Source organism: Carex rostrata, chromosome 14 (genome assembly GCF_964058835.1).
Source record: "Carex rostrata chromosome 14, lpCarRost1.2, whole genome shotgun sequence".
NCBI classification, from domain to species: Eukaryota; Viridiplantae; Streptophyta; class Magnoliopsida; order Poales; family Cyperaceae; genus Carex; species Carex rostrata.
Genome location: NC_135931.1, coordinates 5,631,198 through 5,651,116, shown reverse-complemented (window position 1 = coordinate 5,651,116; position 19,919 = coordinate 5,631,198). Strand labels below are relative to the sequence as shown.

Sequence of the window (19,919 nt, the reverse complement as noted above, 5' to 3'; positions counted from 1 at the left end):
AGATCGAATGATATATAACTACTAGTTAATTAGTTTGAATGAATTAATATAACACCGTAATTGAAGTATAATATAAAATTCGAGGAGAATTATTCTTTTTGCAATGAATAAACCTCTAATTATATTTGTGGCGGTTTTTTTTTTTTTTTTTTCATTCGTTCCTTTTATGTACGGGCCTGGATACGTACATGCATGCATATATAGCCATCAGGCTAGCTACTATGCTCTTTAATGGATGTATTAATTTTTTTTTATTACAGGATATATTAATTAATGAGTAATGTTCGGTACACCATATTAACCATTCAACAAAACTTGATATATATATAATGGAGCAATTTTCTAATTCAATTAATTAATACCTTCAACCAATAGCAACGTTTGTGATCCATATAGAGGAATTAAATGATAATGTTTTTTAGATCAATAAATTAAGTATCGTATGATGAGGTCCATTAACGGTATAATTAATTAAATTTAAGTACTTCATTTTGACTAGGTCTAATATAAATAATTGTAATCATATCTTAGAAATTATAATATTGCTAACAATCCCCATAAGTTGTAAAAACTTTCAAATATAGCAAAAGACAAAAAGTATCAAATACTACGAAGTGGTATATCATAGGTAGGTTAATCAGATCAATTTATAAAGATAAAGAAGACATAATGAAAAAGTGAAGAGGTTAAGAGAATGAAAACATTTCACTTTGTAGACTTGAATACAAATCCAATTAAGTCTCCGTCGATTGAGCATTTTGTAAAAATTGCATACGCTAGTGCTAAATATATAGCTAGTTTTTACTATTTTTTTAGATAGGTAGAAAATCAAATATTTGAATGGTGCATAACTCTAGCATTACTCTGCCATAAGTCATAAAAGACAATACTATTACACTGTTGAAAAATAGATACATGACAGGTCCTCCCCCAAAACAATTAATTTCCTCTATTGAATAAAAAAAAATGAATATTTTCATACCGACATTATGCTATAAAAAGAGTTGAAAAATATCAAATACATGTACCCCACCAGTGATGCTCATATATATAGACACACACGCATTACCCGCTACCATATCAAATACCTGTAACAGTCGCCAGTTATAAGGAAGGAGAAAGCTTGGCAAAACGAGAGCCTTCCCTCCTCTGTTCATCCAACTAACTTAAACTATTTTCTCATATATTGAGCAAATATTAATGGGGAGGAACTCAAGCAGCCAACAGAAACCGAAGCTAAGAAAAGGGTTGTGGTCCCCAGATGAAGATGAGAAGCTTCTAAACTACATCACCAAACACGGCCACGGTTGTTGGAGCGCAATACCGAAGCTCGCAGGTACATTGGATTTAATCTTGCATGTCTTTGCCAAGAATATATATATGATGTGAATTCATAGGTAGGTAAAGCTTTCTTGGTTGGTAATTTCTTTTATTTTTCTATTATATGTAATTTTAGGTCTTCAGAGATGTGGAAAGAGTTGTAGGTTGAGATGGATAAATTATTTGAGACCAGACCTCAAAAGAGGCACATTTACACAGGAAGAGGAGGATCTTATCATTGAGCTCCATGCAGTTCTTGGAAACAAGTATGAACCAAATTTAGTTGTTACTCTTAATTAGTCTTTATATTAAGTTAACTGCAATTATTTTAAGTTTTATCCGTGCGGTTACGTAGATTTTGTACTTGAAACCTGTTGAGGCACACTTTGCACACAATGAATCATAAAACCACTTCAGCACATGTTATTGATATGCCAGATATCACATTGCTAGCAGATTTAGGAATTCCAGTAAAATGTGGTATGAATACAGGAAACGGATTCTTCTTTTGGCCAAAGTTTTATCCAAATACCCAGTTTCAAACTATTTTTCATCCCTGTTTTAGAATATTATCAAATAGAATTAAATGCAACAAAATTACAAAAACTGATATACTTGTACCAACCATATATTGTCAAATTTTGAGCAGGTGGTCACAAATAGCAGCACATTTGCCAGGAAGAACAGACAACGAGATAAAAAACTTATGGAATTCAAGTCTCAAAAAGAAGTTGAGGCAGAGAGGCATTGACCCAACCACGCACAAGCCCCTTTCAGAGGAAAATATGTCCCTGACTAATACCGATGAGCACTCACCTACCGGCACCTATGTCGACAATAAGTGTACCGCTACATGTTCCTATAAAACAACACCGGTGGATATGTTCCTTTTAGACGATAATGTGCCTAACCCTTTCGGCAACATCTCATTTCCACTATTAAGCCATGGTTTCGAGGTGAATTCGGGGTTTGGTTATGAAAATTCCATCCCTAATATTCCAAGTGTTGTGCACCAGGATTCAAGCTCAGAATCATTAGGGTTTCCTAACGTTGCGAATAGTATCTGGTGCGACATGCGGCATGATTGTTCTTTTTTCGATAGTAATCATCTTCCATGGATAGATCAGGAGATAACGACCAACCAAAATGATCAAGTGGGAGTTGGAATAGGAAATGGAATTGGAATTGAGGCCGATTGCCTTGGTCAATCATTATCTCTGCCCATTGAAATGCAAAACCACACGATTTCATTGTTTGATGAGAGCAAAGGATTGAACATGACACAACAATTATTTTAGTCTCTGTCATTGAAATTAATTTACAAATTACAACCATCAGAATGACTTTGAATTTTGATTGGAATTTATTTTAAGAGTTTAAATTAAGGATGTACAAATTCTTCTAGCAAGGGACCCCATGTGTGTGCGCGCGCGTGTGCTTGTGTGCGTGTGGGCATTTAATTTTTTTTTCTTAGCTTTCAATTTTAAGTCTCTGAAGTTTGAACTCCCTTGATTGTTGCTTTTACTTTTACTAACACTACTACACTTTTTGTGGATGTGAGGCATATATATATGGGCCCATCACACCTATTTGTAAAAGAAGTTGTCAAGAACAATGTGTGCTTAAAGTTTCACGAGTAGAACTAGGTTTTATTTAAGTTCACCAATGCACCTTTGTGAACTCTTAAGTCTAAAATTTATCAGACTAATTACTTCAAACAATAAATATAAACAGTTGAAATCCATCTATCTTACGAGTGATGTGTCTACATGCAAAAAAATTAAAGTTTAAAATTAATTAAGTACAAAGTCAAGTGGTCAAAATTAGAAGTCTTATAAATTAATTTTCATGTGTTAATTTTTTTAATGTTTTTTTTACCACTTTAATGAACAAAATTAGTTCAAAAATTTTATATGTTTGCATGTATACGCATCACTCGTACGATGGATGAATTTCAACGGTTTGAATTTGTCTTTTGAAATCAATCCGATAGGTTTTAGAATTGAGTGTACAAAGAGGCCTGATGAACTACATAAGAACAACGTACCCTAGTTCTACTCAAGTTTTATAATTATCTCACAAATAATAATGCTGGATAATTTGATCATCATGCTATATAAATTGGAAAAGCATCGTGTAGTGTGGTAGATAATACCCTATAAATGAAATACTGTAACTTAAAGGAGGTCTATTACCTATAGATATATATAAGCTCATAAATTACATTAAGCCTATTTTTCTTAACAAAAAAAAAAAAAAACTTGAGCTTTTCAGCTGGCATGCATGACTAATAGAAAAATCAAAGAACAACGGAGATAGAGTTCCTCTCATATTTATGACATGAAATTCATAAACATTTTCTTTTTAGGAATAAGATGAGGACCTACTTTAATATGATATGATCGACTAAATTAAGTGAGCTGAATTATTGAATCTATGAGAGTATCATAATTAGTTAAGACACTCTCCAAGCAGCTAGAGGACACCCTTCTCTCAGGAAATACTGTTAACCATCAAATCAAATATATTAAAAGAGAAATAAACAAACATTAAATTAAAGTTTGTGTAGATCATATATACTTGATTATATTTCACTGGCAGCTTTTCAACTACAAAAAAATGAAATGAAATGAAATTATTTTTATTAGAGTTAACTTTTTTGAGTACTCGTATATACGTGTCTTGAGTTATATATGCTTTATGTGTAAAAATAACTATACAATATATATATAGTACGAAAACATCCCAAAACACTGTTTCAAAAAACCACAAGATTATCGATATCGATCTCGACAGAAATATACAGAACAAGATGTTATTATACTATTTCCACCGGTTGATGAAGCGGTCCCTTTTTGCACTAGAGAAAGGATCTCCATGGAGTATATATTGAAGCGGTCCCTTCTAATAATTTCCTTTTGACGTGATGTCTAAGTGGTCCTTTATGAAGAGAAGCTCATCCCCATGCATGCAATGCTTAGAGAGAGCTACGTAAGCATGATGGTCATGTCTCAGCTGCCGCAAATTAATCCCCTCTCTCTCTCTCCGTCTCTTTTAAAGTGTCACGTTCACTGTTTCATTGTTTGTTTCCTGTCTTATGGTAACACTACCGTATTATAGCTAGTCGGTCCTATTTGGTGGACATAACGGTGTGTAGGGTCGAGAAATCCTGACCTCCATGTACCGACCCGTTAGTGTTTAATTGGACTATAGCCTTAATTAGTCGGTTAGGAGCAACGTGCAATTGCTCCTGGAATCAAGGTGGTCTGATGGGCATGAGATTAAATTCGGTTCAATGTCAGATTAGATTAGAGTTGTCTGATCTCCATTCAAAATTTGCATGATTTAACTTTATAATTTATGATGTGTACGGATTAAGTGCATATGAATCTTAACACAAATCGGATGCATGACTTCGATTGAGAATCGGACCAAATTTAGTTTGGTGCTCATTGGACTGCCCTCCACTATATTGCTCATCAAGTAGCATATATATATATTAATATATAGGAGCTGAGTCACATTGAATAAAAAAATAAACCGCTACCTAACCGTCAATTTTGAAAATCATATATAAATATATCAATAATCAGAAAAAAGTTTGTTTATCCTTATATACATACATACATACATACATATATAGAGAGAGATGGATTATGGTACATTGTAATGTATAAGCATTTTTGTACATTGGACTATAAATCATTGGATTCAAAATTCAAATAACCAATTCAAACAGTTCATCTTGTTCTCCATATTTATATGTGTTTGGAGACCAAATTTTATATTTTTTGGATTTTTTTTTTACTATTTTTTTAGATTTATTGAAAATCGTTGTTTATTTTATGGTCCAGATTTGTTTGAAAACAACAATTTTCAATAAATCTAAAAAAATAGTAAAAAAATTTAAAAAAATAAAAAATTTGGTTTCCAAACACATATTAATATGGAGAACAAGATGAACGATTTGGATCGATTATTTGGACTTTGAATCCAGTGATTTATAGTCCAATATACAAAAATATATATACATTGTAATGTACCGTAACCCATCTCTCTCTCTAGTAGGAATTGATTAATTCACAACATTTTGCATTTCATTAATTGTATCAGTAAAAAAAATTCACCTACTCATAATAAAAATTGTATCAGTAAAAAATTTCATCTACTCATAATAAAAATTCTAGCTACCTTCTTGAGTTAGCATCATCAGTTGCTGCCTTCACTTAGGGGTGTCAATGGCATCCTTTTATCCATTTACCCGACCTATATCGTATCCGAAAACACGGGTAAGATAAGATATTTTTTCCGTTAGCTAATCGGGTACGGGTAAGGGTAATGATTTTTTCCATTACATTACCCGTTTTCGTATAAGATAATTTTTAAAAATAAAATTATATAGATAGAGAGATATATTTGTATGAAGATGATACATGACACAATAAAATTTTGTATTTTATTAAATTTTCATAATACAAATTAGTTGCATTCATTATTTTTTTCTTATTTTGAAAAATATTTTATCGAAAGCACAAATTGAAATGCTAATAGAACTTTGTATCCGTTTACTCGGCCCGTGCCGTATTCGAAAAGACGGATAAGGGTAGATATTTTTTTTCATTATCATAACGGGTACGGATATGAAAATATCTCCATCCGACCCGTATCGTACCCGTTGACACCCCTACCTTCACTTTGTATATAGTTTGTCAAGTGTTGCCTCTTTTCGTTTTCTCTTTTTCCAGAGTCTACACACGGGCATACACACAGCAAAATATATAAATAATCACACGGGTCACTCTGGTGTCACCATCCTGTACATGTTTCATATGGACTGAAAAAGGAAGCATTTAAATTTGGAGGTTATCATTGTGTGAACTATTGGACAATGTGTAGCTTCGTAATTGGATACCCCAAAAGAAAGGTGCTTTCTTATCCCGTTCATGTACAAAATGCTTTCTTTCATTAGTTAATTTCTACGTTTTTTCTTTCTGGTTGACATAATGGTTTATTAAATTGAGAAAAAAGAATATATTAAAAGTTCAGCGGTGCCAAATCTTTGCAAGAAGAAGGTTCAAATATTTTCATTTTTTTTATCTCCACTGTATTTTTATTTTTAAAACTTTAATTAATAACTCAAAAACTAAAAGTTAAATAACAAAATAAAACTGTTATATTAGATATATGTTATTTTTTTCTATATGAACATAAAAATATTATTACTTTTGAATTTTGTATAATGTTAATCAATAAGTCAAAAATTAATGTTAATAATTTCAGTATGTTTTTACAAGCTTTTCATAACAAATAAAATAAAATTGAAATGTCATAATATTTTATATATACATATATCAAATAATGTAGATCGGTTTTACTTTTTGTGTTGAAGTTTTAAATTTTGAGTTATTAAGATTTTAAAAATGGAGGCATAATAAAAGCAAAAAAATAGAAATAATTGAACCCTCAATTATAAATATTATTTGTCATGAGTCATTACTTGAAATTTGTAATTTGTCAAGTACTATATCATGAGTTATGTCAGGAAAATTTCTCACCTTTAAGGAGCTCAACCTTATCAATGTAATTAAAATGGTTGCCTTAATTAGTTTACAGTTCAATTCTACTGCTCAATTATTTGATATATATATACTTATTTAAAATTGCCAGGGAATTGTTTTAATAATGTATATCATGTCGATGGCAAAAATCACTGATATATGATTTTAACAACATGGAATAGGGGGATAATTTCAAATGATGCATCAGTCTCTTTCACTGTTGTTGTATAATTTAGAACATTAATTCTTAATTAACCTTTGCTTAGTGACCATCAAAACTTCTTAAATTTATATATATTTTTTCATCAGAAGTTCAAATTTATTTATTTCTCGTCAAAATTCAAAAACCTTCCATATATCTCCTTTTCTTCATTTGACAAGAACAACCTTAACTAAAACTTAATCCTTTTATATATTGAAGATCAAAGTTTCATTTTGTTCTAACTACGGAACAAGGGAATAAAATAATAGTGTACTCTCTTTCATTTCCAGCATTCGTTTGATATTATTCATCATTTAACTATAAAATATAAAATATTTATTTTATTTGAAGAACAGGGTATTGTAGTTTTAACTTTTTGCAAGTTCAAAAGACAAAAGGTACTGAGAGCAAATTAGAAATTTTGATCAAGAAGGGTAACAATAAAGTTATTGAATTTTAGTTAAAATTATTTTTGGTTGATTTTTTGTTTAAATGTTTTGATAGAGAAATAGAAAATTTTAAAAATCTTGATGGGTACATGAGCAATTAATTAACCTTTTCGTAACTATATATAGGGGAACTAATTTTAATTATATAAAACATGCGGATTAATTGCAAAATGTCCGATGTATGATTCTTGTTATGATTTTAGTTATTGCGAACGGAGGGGTTGATGGATTAATTAATTGTTTGATAGGAACACACCATATATAAATTTTATTGCCGATTTCAACGAACTTTTGTACCATGCATGATTTCCAATTTAGCTCTTCTCATTGATAATTTAACAAATTTAATTCTTAATTAATAAGTTAGGTTGGAGGTTCATAGATCGATTTTTCTACAGGTTGAAAAACTTTTATATACAGCGAGAATGCTTGTTTGTCTGTTAAAAAATTTCATGTGGGTTTAGGTCATTTCTATTCCATTTCATTCCATTCTATTATTCACCTCCCCTTCCTTCATCTACTCTCCATCCAAACAAGGTGTACAAGTACACTCAAAAAGAAAAATAAGTTTTTTTAATTCTTAGATAATATAAAAAGATGCATCCAGACATCTTTTATAGGATTGTGTTGGTTAGGACTTAGGAATAACGAAAATACAAACAACTGTCTGTATAGATAAAATAATTTTATATCTTTTCATTTGTTGAGCCCGCGGAGTTAATTTCTTACAATCCGGAAAAAACAAAAAAAAACATAATATTCCAGGAAACAAACTTTACATGCCAAAAATTATCGTCATCTCATAGGCTATGACCTGAAAAAAATAATACAAAACGCTCAGTAAAACAATTTTGAATAATTATATTGATCCCCTCACCTCTGTCCCTCCATTTAACCCCGCACTCTCTCTCTCCAAATTAACCCCCTAAACTACCTTTTATCCCCGCATTAATTCCTCTAAGAATTTTCATTTATCCCCGCATTAATTACTGCCCTTTAATAACAATCCCCGCATTAATTAACAATTCCCACATTAATTATACTGTCCTCTAATAACAATCCCCGCATTAATTATACTATCTTTTAATAACAATTCCCGCTAATAAATATTTATCTGTTTATTGATGTTCAAGAAAGTATTTATCATTGTTCTGACAAGTATTTATCCTTATGTCTGAGAAGTATTTATCATTGTCCGTGACATGATAATACTTTGATTTGATTAAACATTACTTATTGACAAGTTCAAGAACAAAGTTCAAGAAAGTATTTATCGTTGTTCTGACAAGTATTTACGATTATATATGGGAAGTATTTATCATTGTCACAGATGTTTTACTGTAAGTTGCAATTATGTCTGAGAAGTATTTATCCATGTAACATAAAGTATTTATCATTATGTCTGAGAAATATTTATAATTGATATTTTACTGAAAGTTGCAATTATGTCTGATAAGTATTTATCCATATAACATATAGTATTTATCAATGTATCATAAAGTATTTATCCTTATGTCTGAGAAGTATTTATCATTCATATTCTACTGAAAGTTGCAATTATATCTGATAAGTTTTTATCCATGTAACATTAAGTATTTATCAATGTATCATAAAGTATATATCCTCATGTCTGAGAAGTATTTATCATTGGGTGAGGGGATAGTTTATTTAATGGTTCCCAGTTGTGCGGGGGACAATCTAGAAAAAAAAGGAAAATTTGTGCAGGGATAAATGGCAAATATTTATGAGGGGATTGTTTATTTAATGGTCCTCAGTTGTGTGGGGATGATTCAAAAAAAAAGGAAATTTTGTGCGGGGACAACTAATGGATTGATTTATTCTTTCCTAAATAGAGATCATTGCATAGGGATTAATACTTTGCAAACTCACGATAAATACTTTGATGCTTCAAGTTAAATACTAACAGTTTCTGCGGAGTATTAATTATTGGGATGCTAATAACAATCCCCGCAGGTCTATCCCCGCAAAAAACCCCGCACTAACTGCCAAAAAAGTCATGGGGGGACCGCTCAATCATTAATACTCCGCAAAAAATGTTAGTATTTAACTTGAAGTATCAAAATATTTATCCTGAATTTGCAAGTATTAATCCCTATGCAATGATCTCTATTTATGACTGAATAAATCAATCCATTAATTGTCCTCACACAAAATTTCCTTTTTTTTTGAATTGTCCTCGCACAACTGGGGACCATTAAATAAACAATCCCCTCATAAATACTTGTCAGTTATCCCCGCACAAAATTTCCTTTTTTTTTGGATTGTCCCCGCACAATTGGGGACCATTAAATAAACAATCCCCTCACTCAATGATAAATACTTCTCACACATAATGATAACTACTTCTCAGACATAATTTCAATTTTCAGTAAAGACATCAATGATAAATACTCTAAGACTTAATGATAAATACTCTATGTTACATGAATAAATACTCTATGTTACAAGGATAAATATTTTATGTTACATAGATAAATATTTCTCAAACATAATTGCACTTACAGTAAAACATCAGTGATAAATACTCTTAGACATAATGATAAATACTTTCATGTATAAGGATAAATACTTTATGTTACATGGATAAATATTTTATGTTACATAGATAAATATTTCTCAAACATAATTACAACTTACAGTAAACATCAATGATAAATACTCTCATACATAATGATAAATACTTTATGTTATATTGATAAATACTTTATGTTACATAGATAAATACTTCTCAGAAATAATAAATAAACATTTATTAACGGGGATTGTTATTAGATAACAGTATAATTAATGCGGAAATTATATTTAAAGGAATAATTAATGCGGGAATTGTTATTAGAGGAAAGCATAATTAATGCAGGGATTGGTATTAAATGACTCTAATTTAATGCAGGGATAAATGAAAATTTTTAGCCAAATAAGTGAGGGGATATGACAGTTAAGGAAGTGAGAGAGTGCGGGGATAAATGGGGGGACAGAGGTGAGGGGCTTGTTATAATTATTCTAATTATTGAGCGGTCCCCCCCCCATGATATTTTTGGCAATTTGTGCGGGGTTTTTTGCGGGGATAGACCTGCGGGGATTGTTATCAGGATCCAACAATTTTACACGCAACATATTTTTGTGACCGAAATAGAAAGTTACATGAAACATGATTTCATTTTCTGAATTTCTTCAGTCCGATTTCCTTCTTTCTCTGTTCGGCCAAGTCCAAAAAAATTCACTGAGGCTTGCTCTGCATCAAATTTGTACTGCTAGTAATTATTATTAATTTTTAAATAATCCAGCGCATCAAAATTCTTTCATTAATTCAGCGTTACTGTTATTATTATTATTATTATTATTATTATTATTATTATTGTTGTTGTTGTTATTTTCCTATTGAGCCAACATTAGTATATATGTTGTGTCGGTGTATGTGTAACATCGTAACAGCATCTTTTTGATGAAGCGGTCACTTGACCCGAAAAGGATATTTGGCAAGAATTGAAGTCGTCGTTTGCAAATATCACATTCATTTATTTTGTTTCATTTGCGATGTGGTCACGTTTATACGCAAACCCACCCTATATAATTTCCAGCATTCGTTTGATATTATTAATTCTTCATTTAACTATAAATATATATATATATATATATATATATATATTAGAAGAACAGGGTATTGTAATTTTAGCTTTTTGTAAGTTCAAAAGACAAACGGTACTGAGAGCAACTTAGAAATATTGATCAAGAAGGGTAATAATAAAGTTATTTTAATTTAGTGAAGAAAAAAGGGAGATATGAAAGAATTTTTTAGTTATTATGGTTGAATTTTTTTAATGTTTTGATAGAGAAATTAATAGAAAATTAAAAAAATATTGCTGGGTACATGAGCAATTAATTAATCTTTTCGTAACTATATTTAGGGGAACTAATTTTAATTATGTAAAACATGCGGATACTATAGTATGCTGAATCTTTGTCTTCTCTACAAGAGAAATGATTGCTGATACGTAGTACTACAGTATACAATTCTATCTTAAATTTATGACAAAAAATATATATTAATATAATAATGATAATAACAAATTGTGGATGTGCATCAGTAATCTGTATTGATTTTTATTCAGAAGCTATCGTGTAAGAAATTATTTGAAGCCAAGAATAAGCTCACTTTATAAATAGAGAAATGTTCTTGTACCCCGAGCCATCAAACTTGAGCCCGTCCTCGAACTGGTTTAACTGGGTTTAACCGTCTGCTAATAACGGTAATTTATTAATTAGCCATTAATTAACGAATTGTTGTTTAAATGTATTGCGGTTTTAATTTGATTGTTTTAAACGTTAGCTTTGCATGTTTTTGTACTGTGTTTTAATTTCGTGGACAGTTTGTTAGGAACAGTTGTAATCACCAATCCCCGAATTAATCCCCCAGATTGTTAACGGTCCTCTAATCATTTTCTAACTAATTAAGTACTTTAGTGTACTTTAAAGTATAATTTAAACCCAGTTAGCTTGGGGATGCAGTGGGGGATTTGTTCTAATTTTAATTATGCAAATTAACAGCTTTTGATATTTAATAACAAAAAAATAGTCTTCATTTTGAACAATTAATCTATTAAATGAAGATTTTTCAATGTTTGTAAACACATGTTTATATGCTTTAAAATGTGTTTGAAGAATAAGTTTTAAAATGTGTTTGTAAATACATGTTTATATGTTTGTAAACACAGATTTTTCAATGTTTGTAAACACAGGTTTATATGCTTTAAAATGTGTTTGTAAACACATATTTATATGCACATGTTAATTTTAATTATGCAAATTAACAGCTTTTGATATTTAATAACTAAAAAAATAGTCTTCATTTTGAACAATTAATCTATTAAATGAAGATTTTTTCAATGTTTGTAAACACATGTTTATATGCTTTAAAATGTGTTTGTAAACACAAGTTTATATGTTTGTAAACACAGATTTTTCAATGTTTGTAAATACAGGTTTATATGCTTTAAAATGTGTTTGTAAACACATGTTTATATGCATAAATTTTCAATGCTTTATTTATGTTGTTTGCTTGCCAGTACATATTGTTTTACATACTTTACTTGTTCACAGGTACTGTTCCTGACACATTCGTATACAAGTCTGCATTTCTTGTTGGCTTACTGATGTGATTATTATTACAATACAAGTAATAAATCCTAATTTACGCTCAATTCGGTTGCAAGTGTACAACCTTGTCAAGTAGTACTTAGGGATCGTCTCCACAGGGACAAGTTGGAATATTAACTCTAACCTAACAATTTAATTTAGTAAAAGAAAGTAAAAAAAAAAAGGTTTTTGTTTGTTCAAGTGGTTGTTTGATAGTGATCGAACTAAATTAAACTAAAGTCTTTCAAGCAAAATTAGGTTTTTAACAAGAATGAGAAATTAGGGTTTCTTAGGGTTCCTCTCCACTAATGTCATGACTAATTGGTTTATATATTTTGTTCTTATATTTATGAAGGCACAGTTGGATGTTGTAGGTACAAAGTGATATCTCTGTATTAATACCATCTTTCAATTAGAATAAACGTCACCTCTCGGTACTTGGCTACTCTAATATAAAGTCATTAAGTTCTTACTGTCCCAATTGATCTAGAAAACTATCTTTCACCTCTCGATACTTGGCACAAATTTCTAAACTATTAGGTAAAGCACGTATAAGACAAGCGTTACCTCTCGGTACTTAGCCTATCAAATACCTTATTCCTTATGGTCTGGACCTAATATTCAATTTCTCAATTGTAAATACCAAATCCTAGGGTTTCATGCAATTTCGATTAAGTCCTCACAATCAATTAAAATAAAGAATAGATCATAACAAAGAACAAGAATATATAAAATAAAATCAACTAAATCATAACAAAAGTTTCAAGTACAGCCCTAATCAACCCTAGAAAAGCCCTTAGCCAATCATGGCTAAAACACAAATGAAATCAAAAGAATAAAAGAGTTTCAAAGGAAAGAAAATAATAAAACCGATTGATCAATGATCTCTTCTTCCTTCTTCCCTCTTCCTTGCTTTTCTTTGCTTTTCCTTGTTTAATCCTAGAAATTCTGCCTAAAAACCGTACTCAATCTGTTCTACAGGTCCCTATTTATACCCAACTCAAAAACCTAGAAATAACCAACCAAAAATAGCAAATTCGGGCTCTGAACCGACCTAATTGCGGGCCGCAGTGCATGGAGGCAGTTAACAGACTACGCAGAAAAATCTGGAGAGGTCATTGCGGGCCGCAATAAAGGTGCAGAAATGAAAACTCTGACTTGTTTGGTTGCGGGCCGCAATAACTCCATTTCGGGCCGCAATGGATGTTGGCAGAAGCTCCAATCTTCGTGCTAACTCACCCGTTTTGCTTCGTTAAGCTCCAAACACTTGATTACCTGTAGAACAAACATAACTAGGGCAGTAACTTGAACTTTTGGACATTTCTAACCTAATCAAACCTAAGTTCGAATCAAAACTTGGCTTAATTTACATAACAAACCCTAGGTTTCAATAGATACAATTTTGGCTTATCACTTACAGAACTGACTCCATCCTCTTCGTGCCTTCGACATTTCTTATATTGAATCCATTATTTGGAGGTACATTATTTCTTTTTTCCTTTGTATTCCAATTTTCTTTCTTTTTTGTTCAGATTTCTAGAAATATATATATATATATATATATATGAGGAGGGTTCAAATGCACCCAAATTTTTGTGCACCCAAATGCACCCTATCATTTTTCTCCGTTTTCAAAGTCCGAATAGTTAATCCGAACCGTTATATGCCATCTATATATTAAGATGTGCTTGGAGACCAAATTTTACATTTTTTGGAATTTTTTTACTATTTATTAAGCCACTTTGAAAATCGCTGATCCAATGGTCCAGAAAATGCAAAATCAGCGATTTTCAAAGTGGCTTAATAAATAGTAAAAAAATTCCAAAAAATGTAAAATTTGGTCTCCAAGCACATCTTAATATATAGATCGCATCTAACGGTTCGGATTGACTATTCGGACTTTGAAAACGGAGAAAAAGGATTTGAAAGATAGGGTGCATTTGAAAGAGAGAAAGAGAGAGAGAGAGAGAGATAGGCTAATGTGCTTTCGGTAGCATATGGGCCGAAATACACACGGTCCAAATTTGAAATTTCAAAATTCAAAAAGTCGATCTGAACCATTCATTTTTTTCTCCATATTAATATGTGCTTGAAGACCAAATTTTATATTTTTCTAAATTTTTTTACTATTTATTAAGCCACTTTGAAAATCGCTAATTCAACAGTTTTATTGTTTTGTTAAGCCACCGTTGGATCAGCAATTTTCAAAGTGGCTTAATAAATAGTAAAAAAATTCAGAAAAATGTAAAATTTGGTGTCCAAGCACATATTAATATGGAGAACAAGATGAACTGTTCAGATCGACTTTTTGAATTTTGAAATTTTAAATTTGGACCGTGTGTATTTCGGCCCATATGCTACCGAAAGCACATTAGCCTATCTCTCTCTCTCTCTCTCTCTCTCTATATATATATATATATATATATAGGAGATGGAATTGTCAAAATTCGATGACATTCTTCTTGATGTAAAGTTCTGTACAAAATTGCAGACTTCTTATTAATACTTGTTCACAAGTATTGATCTTGATGTGAGGCATGTCTTACAACCTGAAACAATTCACAGGTATTGATATTAATCAGAGAATTTTCAATGCTTTGTTTATGTTGTTTGCTTGCCAGTGCATATTATTTTACATGCTTTACTTGTTCACAGGTACTGTTCCTGACATATTCTGCACAAATGAAAAAAAATGTGCTGGGGGGTGCCCTCGGGGATTAGTACAAATTTAGAGTTGTAAATTTCGTGCTCGGGGACGTGCTTGGGGATTGGTTCAAATTTAGAGCTGTAAATTTTTGCTCGGGGACGAATTCGGGGATTCATTTTTGTTTTAAAAAATGAAAATTTAACTCATTTACAATGAAAGTTAAACACTTGAATGCAGTTGATTAAACGCTTTCCTTTATATGTTTAAATTATACGATTGTTTCGCTGCATTTGGCTGTGCTTTTGTTAAAATTTTTAACAGAGCGTTTTTCTCTTCATGCAGCGAAATTCTATACAATAAAGAGAGATTGGTACTATTATTGCGCTGTATGAAGTAAAACCTGATCTTTTTGTCGCCGACATTCTAGAAGGTTGGGGAACGCGGACGGATACTTTGTTTGGGGTACAATTATCAGCTTCCTTATAAATATGTGCATAATTAAGCAATCACGTGTGTGCTTCAGATAGAGAATACTCATTAACTTTAACTGAAATGGTAAAGTTTTATACAGGCCCGGCCCTGGGGCTGTGCAGCCAGGGCGACCGCTTCAGACCCCAAAATTCTAGGGGCTAAAAAAAGAAAAATTATTTTGTATATATATAAAAAAAATTGTATATATTAAAAATAAATAAACTATTAGAGCTCAAATTTTGTATATATAAATGGTTCAAATTTTTCTATAAATAAATATGATTTATTGGTATATCAATAAAAAATCTGACCGGCTAATTGCTTCTAGGGGTGTTTATTGGGTCCGGTTTAGTTGGTTTTGAACCAAATCAAATTAGTTTGGACTAAACAGTTTGATTTATTGGGTTTAATGGTTTGGTTCAGTTTGCTTTTTAAAATCGAAATATAACTTTAGTTCGGTCTGAAAATTTTCAAAATCGAAAAAACCGAACCGGTCGAATTTTTATATATTATGAATTTGGTCCGGACTACTACCAGTTTATTTCTTAATACCTCATTTATTTCTTAATCAATTGCTTTAAATACTTTGGTTTATTTCTTAATACTCTGGTTTATTATAAATCAATTGCTTTAAATAAAAAAATTAATATCTTTCGATTTGAACCAAAGAAACTGAAGAAACCAAAATAAAACTTTAGTTCGGTTCGGTTCAATTCGGTTCGGTTCAATTCGGTTCGGTTTTATTTTTAAAACCAAATTATAACTTTGGTTTGCCTAGTTCGGTTCCATTGAAACCGAACCAAACCGATGAACATCCCTAATTGCTTCCATAAGTGCTTCAGCACCATATGTTTACAAGTAGTCTTTGCGTTTTAAAAGTCCAAATAGTTGATCCAAACCATTCAACCTAATATCCATATTAAAACGTGCTTGGAGATCTAATTTTACATTTTTTTTATTTTTTGATTATTTTTTAAGGTAAGTAAAAAAAAAATTATGGTTCAGAATCTTCTAAATTAATGAATTTTTTATCTATCTTAAAAAAAGTAAAAAAGATAAAAAAAAAATGTAAAATTTGGTCTCCAAGCATGTTTTAATATGGATATCATATTGAACGGTTCGGATCGACTATTTGGATTTTAAAAATACAAAAAAGACTTAAATCATATAGTGTTGAAGTACTTATCAAAGTGTATTGGCCGGTCTCATAAAATTTTTACATATATAAAGGGTCCCAAATTTTCTTCCGCCCCGGGCCCCAAAATCTTCAGGACCGGCCCTGGTTTTATACTAACTTTATAAATATGTGCATAATTAAACAACCACTAAATTTCTCATTAGTCTTCTAAATTTTAATCAACTAAACAAGAAATAAGATGGGAAGAAAAATTAAATTTATTTTTCTCCATTAATCATATAAACACGAAGAGGTTAAATATATTAATTTTCCTTTTTATTATATTCCATTTCCCAAACAGGGTGTAATTGTAGTTTTGTTTTTTTTAATGAAAATCTGTGGGCCTTTAATTGTAGTTGATTTATTTTTCTTTAATTGCTAATTTGAAGAGAGAGAAAATCTACATTAATTGAGTCAATTGAAAAAACAACTGTCCAAAGAGTAAAACCGGTATTAAGAAAAAAAAAAATTCTCTCAGCACTGATTATTACATTTCCTGTGTGTATAATAGCACTCCCTAATTTATATATATAGTGAAAATGCTGGTTTGTCTGTTAAAAAATTCCATGTCGGTTTAGGCTCTTTCGAGCAGACAGCAGTAGATATGTGGCCCAGCTTGGATAAATCATCCAGAATTTTAACACAGTGGATAGCGAGGATAATTACTTTTACAAGCACACTCAAGAAAAGAAAAACAAGTTTTTTTAATTCTTAGATGATATAAAAAGATGCATCCAGACATCTTTTATAGGATTGCGTTGGTTAGGACTTACGAATAATGAAAATACAAACAACTGTTTATATAGATAAAATAATTTTCTATCTTTATATTTGTTGAGCCCATGTAGTTTCTTACAATCCGAAAGAAAAAAAAAACATAATGTTCCAGAAAACAAACTTTACATGCCAAAAGTTATCGTCATCTCATAGGCTATGGCCTGAAAAAATAAAACAAAATGCTCAGTAAAATAATTTTAGACGCAACAAATTTTTGCTACCGAAATAGAAAGTTTACATAAAACATGATTTCATTTTCTGAATTTCTTCAGTCCAATTCCTTCTTTTTCTGTTCGGCCAAGCCCAAAAAAATTTCTTGCTCCGCATCAAATTTGTATAGTAGTAATTATTATTAATTTTTAAATAATTTAGCGCATCAAAGTTCTTTTATTAATTCAGCGTTACTGTTATTATTATTATTGTTATTTTCCTATTGAGCCAACATTAGTATGTATTTTGTGTCAGTGTATGTGTGACATCGTAACAGCCTATTGAGCCAACATTTAGTATGTATACTGTGTCAGTGCATGTGTGACATCGTAACAGCATCAGATTTAACAAAGCGGTCACTTGACCCGAAAAGGATATTTCGTAAGAATTGAAGTCGTCGTTTGCAAATATCACATTCATTTCTTTAATTCTTTTGTTTCATTTGGGGTTTTGGGATGTGCCGATGTGGTCACGTTTTTACGCAGCCCACCCTATATTATTTTTTATTTTTATTTTTATTGCATTTCAAAGGCCCGTAGGCAAGCAACCCACCCTATATTACTCTATTAGCAGCTAGATTAGATTAGGTCAAGCCGGTACGGGATTACCTGTAACCTATTACTTTGGATTGGACCAAGTTTAGTTCTAGTCTGGTCCAGCCGAGTTTTTTAAAAATACTCAAATTTATTAATATTTTATTATAAATAACCAGATGTTTGGCAAAATTATATTTTTGCCCAAACCGTAAGATCTCCTTACGGTTTGGAATTTTTTTTTTTTTCAAACTGTAAGATTTCCTTACGGTTTGAAATTTTCTTTTTTTTTGCTTTTTTTTTTTTAGCCCAACTTTGCACCTCTGGTTAACATATCAAAACACCTTCAAAAATCATGAAAATTTACCGACATCCATTGTTGACTTCATAGAATAAGACTGTGAAGTTTCATACAAAATCTCAAAACAGATCGTGAGATATCGGCTCTCAAAAATTGCCCGAACTGCTGAAAGAGTGCTTCTGAGCCCAAATTTGCACCTCTGATTAACATATCAAAACACCTTCAAAAATCATTAAAATTTACCGACATGCACTCTTGACTTCATAGAACAAGAATGTGAAGTTTCATACAAAATCTCAAAACAGATCGTGAGATATCGGCTCTCAAAAATTGCCCGAACTGCTGAAAGAGTACTTCTGAACCCAAATTTGCATCTCTGATTAACATATCAAAACACCTTCAAAAATCATGAAAATTTACCGACATGTACTCTTGACTTCATAGAACAAGAATGTGAAGTTTCATACAAAATATCAAAACAGATCGTGAGATATCGGCTCTCAAAAATTGCCTGAACTGCTGAAAGAGTGCTTCTGAGCCCAAATTTGCACCTCTGATTAAAATATCAAATCACCTTCAAAAATCATGAAAATGTAATTCTCAAAAAATTTTGGAAGTCAAGAATGCATGTCGGTAAATTTTAATGATTTTTGAAGGTGTTTTGATATGTTAATCAGAGGTGCAAATTTGGGCTCAGAAGCACTCTTTCAGCAGTTCGGGCAATTTTTGAGAGCCGATATCTCACGATCTGTTTTGAGATTTTGTATGAAACTTCACAGTCTTATTCTATGAAGTCCAAAATGCATGTCGGTAAATTTTAATGATTTTTGAAGGTGTTTTGATATGTTAATCAGAGGTGCAAATTTGGGCTCAGAAGCACTCTTTCAGCAGTTCGGGCAATTTTTGAGAGCCGATATCTCACGATCTGTTTTGATATTTTGTATGAAACTTCATAGTCTTATTCTATGAAGTCCAAAATACACGTCAGTAAATTTTCATGATTTTTGAAGGTGTTTTGATATGTTAAACAGAGGTGCAAAGTTGGGCTAAAAAAAAAAAAAAAAATTTGAAACCGTAAGGAAATCTTACGGTTTGAAAAAAAAAAATTTTAAAAATAATA

The 19,919-nt window shown here is 31.1% G+C and overlaps 1 protein-coding gene across 1 annotated transcript; it reads left to right on the top strand.

Annotated features, from left to right (window-relative positions):
* The first annotated feature begins 1,079 nt into the window (after positions 1 to 1,079).
* LOC144565658 (myb-related protein 330-like) lies at positions 1,080 to 2,801 on the top strand. The gene is made up of 3 exons (XM_078315474.1): positions 1,080 to 1,336; positions 1,457 to 1,586; positions 1,970 to 2,801. The coding sequence occupies exons 1-3, from the start codon at positions 1,201 to 1,203 to the stop codon at positions 2,616 to 2,618; spliced, it is 915 nt and encodes a 304-aa protein (XP_078171600.1). The 5' UTR covers positions 1,080 to 1,200; the 3' UTR covers positions 2,619 to 2,801.
* Positions 2,802 to 19,919: the final 17,118 nt, after the last annotated feature.